At 38.7% G+C, this 11676-nt stretch overlaps 1 protein-coding gene and 1 pseudogene across 1 annotated transcript; both read right to left on the reverse strand.

Moving 5' to 3' along the window:
* Positions 1-554: 554 nt before the first annotated feature.
* Positions 555-3562, reverse strand: LOC122833102 (annotated as a pseudogene).
* A 1470-nt stretch (positions 3563-5032) lies between these two features.
* LOC122833103 (extracellular calcium-sensing receptor-like) lies at positions 5033-8065 on the reverse strand. Its single transcript, XM_044120404.1, has 6 exons — positions 7822-8065; positions 7449-7737; positions 6621-7370; positions 6291-6518; positions 6083-6206; positions 5033-5937 (listed from the first exon to the last, which is right to left on the reverse strand). The coding sequence occupies exons 1-6, from the start codon at positions 8040-8042 to the stop codon at positions 5033-5035; spliced, it is 2517 nt and encodes an 838-aa protein (XP_043976339.1). The 5' UTR covers positions 8043-8065.
* Positions 8066-11676: the final 3611 nt, after the last annotated feature.

Below are 11676 nucleotides of genomic sequence, written 5' to 3' on the forward strand. Positions count from 1 at the left end.
AAGAAATATTTTTTTGTAAAATGAAAACATTCTTTCAGCCCTAATTTTGCCAGGGTTGTGGATATTTTGTGGCTTGGTGTATCTGTTTTCCTCTTTTTGTAATTCTCGGTGGCTGTGAGATTGTCAGGGTTTTTCAGCAAAAGCAGACAGTTTCCCATCATTACTACATGTTGTAGTTAAATAGAGGAACAAAAAAATTACCCGTGTTATTTTATATATGACACTGGTTTTGTACAGTATTCTGATCTATCTAGGCTTTAAGGTTTATTAAAAAAAATTGTTTACAGTCTTATGATAATGTTTTACAAAACACAAAGAAATATATCATCAAGTATTTTTTATAATGGAAGACCTTCAACTACAACCAGCTGTGAAATAATAAAATAAAATATTGTGTACATTACAAAATATTTTTGTAGCATTACAGTACATTTCACATTACAAAAAAAGAGATCCATTCATCTTTTTTGTGAAAAGATATACAGCCAGTATAACATGAAGAAACTGCAAAATTTGTGAAAGCAAAGAAACGACTGTGTATCATATGAAACTAACTATCGTTGTGTTTTTCCCAGCAGGTGTTTCTTTGTGTTCAGGTCTGGTCTCAGGACAAGGATAAAGCATTTTGGTGCAAATATACAAAACAGTATCCCATAACTTGACGCTAAGATAGCAAATATCTCCACAGCCACCGTGAGGTTTCCAGGAGAGCTGACATACGCTGGGATGAAGGTGATCCAGACCGCACAGAAAATTAACATACTGAAGGTGATGTGTTTGGCTTCATTGAAGGTATCTGGCAGCTTTCTGGCTAAGAAAGCCAGGACAAAACATAGCAAGGCAAGGAATCCAACGTATCCTAACACAGCCCAAAAGCCAACAGGTGATCCCAGAGCGCATTCCAGGATGATCTTCTCCTTATAGTAATTCATATTTTTGTAAGGAAAGGGGGATTTTATTGTTAACCATAGGATGCAAATTATGAGCTGTATAAACGTGAAAAACAAAACAGTGAGTCTCTGCTGTGCAGGCCCAAACCATTTCATCACACTGTTGCCTGGAAGTGTAGCTTTAAAGGCCATTAGAACCACTAATGTTTTCCCGAGAATACAAGAGATGCAGAGGACGAAGGTGATGCCAAACGCTGTGTGCCGCAGCATGCAGGACCACTGAGTGGGCTGGCCGATAAAGGTTAAAGAACACAAGAGACAAGGAGAACAGCAACAGGAAGCTGAGCTCAGAGTTGTTTGCTTTCACCAGTGGAGTGTCCTTATTGACTAAAAACAGTGTGGCTACTATTAAAGTCAGCACAACACCGAACAAAGTGAAAAATATCAGTATTTTGCCCATAACCTCAGTGAAAGAGAGAAACTCAATTTCTTTTGGTAAACATGCATCTCTGTTCTGATTGGACCAATATGCTTCAGGGCACTTTTTGCAGTCAATAGAATCTGTAACAAAAATAATGTTGTTTTTTTATTATTATTGCAGTTCAATAAGTCGCACTCTAACAATATTTACAAATGACTGTATCATCGCTAGTTTCAACATAATGCACACACTGCGGCAGGCAAATTGTGTGCACATATTACTGTGATTTATGTCTGTGGTACCTGGCGTGTTGCTAAATTCTCCAACTGGACACGGCACACAGTCAAAGCAGCACACGGGTTTCCCCTTTTGAAGGACTTTATGGGTTCCTGGACGACAGCTTTCACTACAAACTGACACAGGTAGCTGTAATAATAAACATAATAATTTAAAAAAAGGATTTTATTAAATATTTTTACAAGGGAGATCAGATTTTATTGTCAAGAAAAAATCTTTACCTCTTTTGTCCCCCCTGGCCACATTATAGCATCTGTGTTAAGAATAAACCTCTGGCCAGAGGGTAGTGAAGCATCATAGTAGCCAACAGGTCTAAACTGAACCAATCCATCTGTTCCACGTTGCCAGTTCACCACCTCATACCTGGCAACGGCAGCTCCAGTTTGATCAAACCACACTCTGTCTCCATTCTTAACAGTGAAGTTCACGTTCTTTAGAGCCTCTACTACCTAAAGAGCAATCAACACCTGCTTATTTCAACATGGTTGGTTTTACACCTAGAGTCCACACAGTACAAGAGTAATGATTTATTTTTATACCTCCCATGGCTTAATTTCCACTGTTTTTTTACATCCTTGAATCTCTGAACACTTCAAGATGCTGTGCAGAGAATGTGATATGGCATAGACAGCTTTATAGATATTACTGGAGTACCTTAGCTCTTCCACATCATCATCATTACCACTGAGCTCCATTAAATCCTGATTGGCTTTGCAAGGTTTTTGACTTGTCTCCGTGTTTATCTCATTGCACAGAAATTCTGTTTCCCAGAAATCTCTAACTAGAAAATCCTCCAGGCCACTGATGTTGGCCTTTTGCACTGCAAAGCCTAGTGCACCTCCCAGCACACTAAAGCTAGTGGGAGTCACAAGGCTGTCTGCAGTGATCCAGGCCTCCACACCGATGAACTGGTGTCCAGTGATGTTGTGGAGACTCAACTGCTCTAGCAGGTTATTCATTTCCACATGGGCAAGAAAGCCAACAATCACCCGAGCGGTGCTCTTTTTTATCACCTCTATCACCTTCAGGAGTTTCTCCGGCTCTGCTCTGTCGAATTTCTCTGTGTACTCCACACAAACTCCTTCCTCTTGGGCAGAAAGGAAGATGGCCATCCCATTGTTGCCATAATCGCTGTCACTGTTGATTGCTCCGACCCAGGTCCAGCCAAAGTGTTTGACAAGCTGTGCCAGGGCACGGCTTTGATATAGATCACCGCAATCGTCGAAGAAAGCGGGAAACTCCTTCCTACTGCTCAAACACTCGCAGGTGGCAGAATGACTTATCTGTTGACAGATTAACAGAACAGAAACTTGCACAATAAAGATCAAAAAGACATGAAAACTGAGTAGGATCACTCTTACCACTGGAATTTGAAAGGGTCCAGTAGTGCGAGAAAGGACAATGGTCGAAGAAGATTCAGACTCTCCAATGATAGCATGAACCGCTGACAGACCAGAGCAGCTATTTCCCAAAGTCAGTTCATGGCCGTTCATCAGAGCCATCGCTGCACGCATTGAGGATAATGTTGATGCACAGTTGTCATAAATCCGATATCCGATAGAAATATTTGGAAGAATATCATCATTTTCATTAATTTCTTGAATAGCAAATATCATTGTCTGAGCAAAGCGAAACTCCCTTTGGTTAATACTGAGAATAGAAAAGCACAATGCGAAACTCTATTCACAAATTCAAAAAGTTGATCCAATATTTTGTGCAAAGTTCAGAATTACCCGGTGCACGCAAGTATTGCTGGTCTCTCTGTAAAGGAAAGTGACGGTTGTGTGATTTTGCTGTGGATTGAAAAAACACCTCCAATTGTCACGTCTCCCTCTTGAGACAGAAGAGGAAATTCTGGACGTCCCCGAATCTGGCAGAGAGAATCAGTCTCCCAGATTGCATTGCATGCCAACAGGAGGCTGATAAAAATAAAGACTCCGAGTATGGAGGACATGTTTATCTTGGTGTTTTCTTTCTGGGAAGAGTCTCACAAGTCAATGTGGTTGCTTATTAAAGTAGCTGATGACAAGACTCTATCTTTTTATCACCCAATCAGAAAAAGTGGGATGGCTGTGACTGGAGCTCGTCATTATGTTATTGTCTGAGAATATTGTGCTTTGATAGAAAACGCATAGAAATCTGGTTGTTTCTAAAATTGGCTATCATATAAGACAAAGTTTAATGAAATTAATGCAATTGAAGCAATGTTTCAGTTTTTACTTAATTGTTTTAATGTATATTTTCCTATACATTAAGGCTCACAGAGAGTGTCAAAAAATCAACTTTAGTGAATGATTCAGATAAATCTGCATCCACAAAATGAGCCAGACGTGGTGCATACTTTAAAAGTGCTGATGTGGTGACGCTTCGGGAACAAAAGCTCTGCAGGCCAGACTTAAGTTGAACAGTTAAGATTTTATTTCAAACTTCAGCCAAAGTTACCGCCACCAAATCATGAAGAAATCATGTCCCAATCGTAGAAGATTACATGCCGACCTCTGGAAGCCTTGCTTTGTTTTAGGGAACTGGATAACAGGTCACAACACCATATCTGGGTCCCCTCCCCACAACATATGCATCGTACAGTTATTATTACATGCATGCTTTCAACCGGGCTGCACAGTGGCGCAGTTGGTAGAGCTGTTGCCTTGCAGCAAGAAGGTCCTGGGTTCGATTCCCGGCCCGGGGTCTGCATGGAGTTTGCATGTTCTCCCTGTGCATGGTGGGTTCTCTCCGGGTTCTCCGGCTTCCTCCCACAGTCCAAAAACATGACTGTCAGGTTAATTGGTCTCTATATTCTCCCTAGGTGTGAGTGTGTGTGTGAATGGTTGTGTGTCGCCCTGCGACAGACTGGCGACCTGTCCAGGTTGAACCCCGGCTCTCGCCTGGAACGTAGCTGGAGATAGACACCAGCAACCCTCCTGACCCCATTAGGGACAAGGGTGAACAGAAGATGGATGGATGGATGGATGCTTTCCACCTCAGTTCCTCTTCAGGACCTGGTACCGTCTATGTCCTCATGCGCTGGAATCCATTTGTTCAGACTCAGTGTCTCCAGAATATCTCACAGGCACACCCCAAGATCCTATTGTGTGGTCAGACACTACGCAGATTTACCACCTCCAGAGTGCAAAGGGTTATAGACTATTTAAAATGTAAATCTCTGTCACTGGGATAATAGTCAAAAATCCCGTTTTCAAATTATCATGGAAATGTATTGAGTCATTATGTTGACTCCAGTGCATCTTAAGGTTTTTATTTATTTTCAAAGATAGTGGTATCTGTGAAAATATGCTATATTTTTACATAAAAATTGGTCAGATTGTTTCAATTTTTGTGAATAAATATACAAGTTCTAAAACATAAATGAATAAAGTGATTTTTTTTTTTCAAGTCTAGAAGAGACTATATTATATGAAACTAACTAACGTTGTGTTTTTCCCAGCAGGTGTTTCTTTGTGTTCAGGTCTGGTCTCAGGACAAGGATAAAGCATTTTGGTGCAAATATACAAAACAGTATCCCATAACTTGACGCTAAGATAGCAAATATCTCCACAGCCACCGTGAGGTTTCCAGGAGAGCTGACATACGCTGGGATGAAGGTGAGCCAGACCGCACAGAAAATTAACATACTGAAGGTGATGTGTTTGGCCTCATTGAAGGTATCTGGCAGCTTTCTGGCTAAGAAAGCCAGGACAAAACATAGCAAGGCAAGGAATCCAACGTATCCTAACACAGCCCAAAAGCCAACAGGTGATCCCAGAGCGCATTCCAGGATGATCTTCTCCTTATAGTAATTCATATTTTTGTAAGGAAAGGGGGATTTTATTGTTAACCATAGGATGCAAATTATGAGCTGTATAAACGTGAAAAACAAAACAGTGAGTCTCTGCTGTGCAGGCCCAAACCATTTCATCACATTGTTGCCTGGAAGTGTGGCTTTAAAGGCCATTAGAACCACTAATGTTTTCCCGAGAATACAAGAGATGCAGAGGACGAAGGTGATGCCAAACGCTGTGTGCCGCAGCATGCAGGACCACTGAGTGGGCTGGCCGATAAAGGTTAAAGAACACAAGAAACACAGAGACAAGGAGAACAGCAACAGGAAGCTGAGCTCAGAGTTGTTTGCTTTCACCAGTGGAGTGTCCTTATTGACTAAAAACAGTGTGGCTACTATTGAAGTTAGCAGCAAACCAAACATAGTAAAAACCACCAGTATTTTGCCCATAACCTCAGTGAAAGAAAGAAACTCAATGTTTTTGGGTAAACATGCATCTCTGTTCTGATTGGACCAATATGCTTCAGGGCACTTTTTGCAGTCAATAGAATCTGTAACAAAAAGTGATATCATTCTATTTACATCAGATACATTCTAATAACATTAATAACTGACTGCATAGCTGCTAATTTTAACATGATACACTTAAGCAGGTAGAGTGTGCATGAATGTTGGTGTGAATTAGGACTGTGTTACCTGTCGTGTTGCTAAACTCTCCAGCTGGACACGGCACACAGTCAAAGCAGCACACATGCTTTCCCTTTTGAAGGACTTTATGGGTTCCTGGATGACAGCTTTCACTGCAAACCGACACAGGTAGCTTTAAACAGACAAACATAAAATGTTACTCATGGTTAAAGTTTGTTCAAATTTTCTAACCAATATTGAATTATTAGATCTTTACCTCTTTGCCTCCTCCAGACCATATAATGGCCTCTGTGTTAAGAGAAAACCCTTTGTCAGAGGGCAGGGAGGCATCATAGTAACCAACGGGTTTAAATAGAATGGATCCGTCTGATCCAAGCTGCCAGTTCACCAACTCATATCTGTTGACAGCTGCTCCAGTATTATCAAACCACACGCTTTCTCCATTCTTAATAGTGAAGTTTACATGCTTTAGTGCCTCCACCACCTAAAATGGAGTAGACATCACTTTTTGTCAGGATTACTTTATATACATGTATATAAAGACACTCATTCCAGTCTCCAGTGTTTTTATTATTATTATTTTTACCTCCCATGGTTTGATCTCCAGAGCCTTATCACACCCTTTTTTGTCTGAACACTTCAATATGCTGTGGAGAGAATGAGCTACTGCATAGATGGCTTTGTAAATATTAGTGGGGTACCTCAACATCTCCAAATCATCATCATGACCTTTAAGCTGAAACAGATCTGGATTCTCTTTGCAAGTTCTTGAAACACTTTCACTGTTTGTCTCATTGCACAGAAATTCTGTTTCCCAGAAATCTCTAACTAGAAAATCCTCCAGGCCACTGATGTTGGCCTTTTGCACTGCAAAGCCTAGTGCACCTCCCAGCACACTAAAGCTAGTGGGAGTCACAAGGCTGTCCGCAGTGATCCAGGCCTCCACACCGATGAACTGGTGTCCCGTGATGTTGTGGAGACTCAACTGCTCTAGCAGGTTATTCATTTCCACATGGGAAAGAAAGCCAACAATCACCCGAGCGGTGCTCTTTTTTATCACCTCTATCACCTTCAGGAGTTTCTCCGGCTCTGCTCTGTCGAATTTCTCTGTGTACTCCACACAAACTCCTTCCTCTTGCGCTGCAGAAAGAAATATGGCCATCCCATTGTTGCCATAATCGTTGTCACTGTTGATTGCTCCGACCCAGGTCCAGCCAAAGTGTTTGACAAGCTGCGCAAGGGCACGGCTTTGATATAGATCACTGACAATGGTTCGAAAGAAAGCAGGAAACTCCTTCCTACTGCTCAAACACTCGCAGGTGGCAGAATGACTTATCTGTTGACAGATTAACAGAACAGAAACTTGCACAATAAAGATCAAAAAGACATGAAAACTGATTAGGATCACTCTTACCACTGGAATTTGAAAGGGTCCAGTAGTGCGAGAAAGGACAATGGTCGAAGAAGATTCAGACTCTCCAATGATAGCATGAACCGCTGACAGACCAGAGCAGCTATTTCCCAAAGTCAGTTCATGGCCGTTCATCAGAGCCATCGCTGCTCGCATTGAGGATAATGTTGATGCACAGTTGTCATAAATCCGATATCCGATAGAAATATTGGGAAGTAGATCCATTTTATTATTTATTTCCTCAATTGCAAATATCATTGACTGGGCAAATCGAAACTCCCTTTGGTTAATACTGAAAGAAAAATAGCAAAGTGCAATATTCTGTTTACTAAAGAGAAGAAAATCATGTAACACATTGCTTAGAGCTCAAAATCACCTGCTACATTTATAAGCCGTTGGTCTCTCTGTAAAGGACAATGAAGGTTGCGTGATTTTGCTGTGGATGGAAAAGGCACCTCCGATCATCACGTCTCCTTCCTTAGACAGTACAGGAAACTCTGGACTCCCCCGTATCTGGCAGAGAGAAGCTGGCTCCCCCATTGTGACACATGCTTCTATTAGCCCTATCAGAGTAAGAACTGTTGCACCTGGTGACATTTTTATCTGGCTGGATAGAGCGAGAGAAGAGCCACTCCAGAAACGGGTTTTGTTCATGAATATAACCCACACTAGGGTGCCCTACCTTCATATTGACCAATCAGACATGTGGGACGGCCCTGGTTGGAACTAACAACATAAAAAAAACAACTTATTATGCTTTTAGGGATAACACAATTGAGATTTAGTTATTTATACAAAAAAATAAAATAAATAAAAGTTATAAAATGCATTGTCGTTAATTGATAGAAGCCTAAACAGACAAACTAACTTCATATTTACAATAATAAATCAGTAACTATGATCATCAAAGTCTCCTTTTTTTCCCATGACGGGTTCATCAATAATCATACTGAAAAAATTTAAAGACAAATTTCAAGTGACGATGAGAACAAAGTATAGTCATGTACACTACCTGTTAACAGCTAAATGTGAACTAGAAAATAGATAATTCAAAATGAACTCAGCCATCCTACTCTGGTCCCAGAACAGAGGTATCCAAAAGCACTGTACTGTTTCTAACGTAATGCATTTGCTATAAAAACATCAGCTCAATTGTGTTAGGAGATTTTGAGAGGAAATAAATGCATAATGTAAAGTATTGCTAACCCATGTTTGAGCTACTGATTAGGCTATACAAGAGCTATTAAGATATTTATCATGTGATTAGCTAAAATATTTGTCTCTGCAACAAAGTCAGATTAAGTTATTATATTGGTAATTTTTTCCTGGTGTGGTTGAGCTATAAATACAATGGAAAAGCAGCTGCAGCAACAATGCAATTTTATCTTCAAGGATAGTTGTTCATACTACTCCCTCTATGAAAAAGAAATAGAAAGAAAAAGTATATTTCCCTTTACATGGCAGCATGTTTTCCAAAGATCACATATAATTAGTTTGTCAGGTTTATGCTTGTCCTTTTCTAGAGACTGCAGAGTAGCTGAGCTAGAAGGCTGACTCAGAGAAAGACTAACTAAAATCTTGAATTTGGAAGATTTTAGTTGCAATAAATGTTAATGTGCATCATAACTAACGTCTGTGTATTAAAGTTGATTTTTTACTTTTCTCTTGCCTCCGGCATGCATGCCCAGCATCACTTAGTGATTTTCTTTAAGATATTTTATTGGTTTTCTATACTTCTTGATGGTTTTGTCTGTGAAACATGCTTGATTGATCTCAGTAAATTCTCCTTAAGTGCGTGTGTGTGTGTGTGTGTGTGCACGTTTCCTTGTTTGCTCTGTCTATCTCTGATGATGTCATAAAAAATGTCCCCTGGAGTAGATAAACATTTTAGATTTTTAACACTTTCTGATAGATGATTTTTCACATTAAAACACAAATATATAAAAACAGGCTTGTGCTTTTATATGCAGCTCTGGAAAAAATTAGGAGACCACTTAAAATCATCAGTTTTCTTGATTTTACTTTTTATAGGTGTATGTTTTTTTTTTGTAAAGTGAACATTGTTCTTTTATTCTATGAACAACTGACAACACGTCTTTGAAATTCCAAGCAAACATTTAGTATTTATTTGCAGAAAATGAGAAATGGTCAAAATAACGAAAAAGATACAATGTTTTTAGACCACAAATAATGCAATAAATAAATGAATAAATCAAGTTGATATTCATTTAGAAACAACAATACTAATGTTTCAACTCATGAATAATCATGAGGGTTTCAATAGGTTTAAGTGCAGTGATCTTTTTTCCAGAGCTATATATATATATATATTTCAGTGACTTGTCTTTGAAGTTCAAAGGTTACAAAAAAGTTTGTCAATAACAACAATCTTACTTTTTCACTTGGCAGTTATTATTAATAGCTTTTCATGGGTGCTGGCCTATCAATAATGGATTCTTATGAATAAAAAATACAGATATATCTTATTTTAAATTCTAGTAAAGCATATTCCTATCTTCATCCACTTGCATTTACAATCATTTAAGCTAGTCTCATTATATTACATAATATTTATCGATTTCCAACAGATATATTTGGTTAGTACAGTTCATATGTAGAAGATAAACATCTTCTTGCACTTAGGCCTAATATTAGTTTTCTTTAAAAGTGGATTTTAAAAGTTTATTTCTTACTACTTTACCCAACATGTCACTTCACTTTGAAATTTAGACAGTGACAAGGGACTTGGACTTCTGTCAACTGATCAAAATAAAAATTTAAACACAACTGTTAATCAGTGAGCCATGTAATATTTAATTTGATGTTTTTCTCTGTTACCGGCCTGAGGGATCTTTAGAGGTCATCCTATGTGCCTTTCAGTCCCTTCATTAATTAAAAAGGAAACTGTTGTTTGAATATTTTTAGAGAAGCCTAATTTATGAAACACCTTAGACTCACTTTGTTAGGTCTTTCGGGAACTGATTTAGAAAAACAAACGATACATGCGCCTTGGGCATGGTTGTGACTTACATGCACTTTCCAATAACAAGCCTACAAACCCTCTGTAGAGTTCACGGTTCCATCCCAACAACATAATCTTCTTATAGTTTGACTTGGAAACTTTCCTTCAGAGTGGTTGCATCATAGTTTAATAATGACTATAGAGACACTTTGTACACATCTGTCTTTCACTACAAAGTTGCTTTGTGATCTTGGTCAACTTGCAAAAGTTATGTAATGTAAAAACATTTCTATTTGGTTGGTATAAGGAATAAATTGACTTTTAAATTGTATGACTTCATTCAACCTTTTGGGTTTGAAAAAATGCGTGTCGTTTTATATAGCTTCTGTAAATATCTGTTTTCAATTGTATGTTATTGAGTTGTTGAAATGATGTTGAAAGTTTAAATCAGGATTAAAAGGCCAAAAGGTACAATTGCAAAGCCAGTCTGTTTACATATTGTGTCTATGGCCTGTTGTGTTCATTTCAATGTGTAACACCAGTTCTTTTGATGTGGGCCAATCAAGATGCTTATTACCAACTTAAGATGGTAAATAAGCAACGTCAGACGAATTCATCCATCCCTTCCTCCGAATGTAAAACTTTATCACCAGAATTTTAATTCACAATGTTATCATTCCTTATAGATAAACTACAGTCAGAGACAAGAGATCCCTCAATTTATTTGTTTAAAAACTAGCTTTCACTCTTTGGACTGTGATCTGTGATCAGATTGTGATCTGAGTGCATTAGCTTGAGTGCAACTGGAAATGCCCCTGCCAGGCCCCAAACAAAAAGTAAATAAATAAATAAATTTGGACTTCACACACATGTTCATAGAGACACCAAGAACAATGGCCCCCAAAATGAGCAAACTCTGGTTCGGCATTTTTAGGTTTCTTACTGCTACACACCAGACTAAAATAAATGGATTAACAGGCTTCAAATTGTTTGCTTGTAGAAATTTCTTTTCATGGACTGGATACAAACCACAGTGCAGTTACAGAAATGATTGAAAAGGTATAGTGGTCTCCTCAATGCTTCAATAACTGGGTGCTATTGGACAGCCAGATGAGACATCTTTATTAGTTGAGTTTGAAAATCTGAAAACAAATTTTAAACTACATCTATATGAAGTGTCCAGCTTTAAATACCTTCTTCACCTTACAATAATTAAAATAGCTTACACTTTGTTTTACTTTGATAGACTTATCCTGGAAGAGAAATACC

Source organism: Gambusia affinis, linkage group LG06 (assembly GCF_019740435.1).
Source record: "Gambusia affinis linkage group LG06, SWU_Gaff_1.0, whole genome shotgun sequence".
Taxonomy (NCBI): Eukaryota; Metazoa; Chordata; class Actinopteri; order Cyprinodontiformes; family Poeciliidae; genus Gambusia; species Gambusia affinis.

Coding starts and splice junctions, on each gene's coding strand:
- LOC122833103 (XM_044120404.1), bottom strand. CDS start 8,042: ATGTCACCAGGTGCAACAGTTCTTACTCTGATAGGGCTAATAGAAGCA. Junction 6,207..6,290: donor GGTCTGGAGGAGGCAAAGAG/GTAAAGATCTAA, acceptor GTCTGTTTAAAG/CTACCTGTGTCGGTTTGCAG. Junction 5,938..6,082: donor AGAGTTTAGCAACACGACAG/GTAACACAGTCC, acceptor TTTTTGTTACAG/ATTCTATTGACTGCAAAAAG.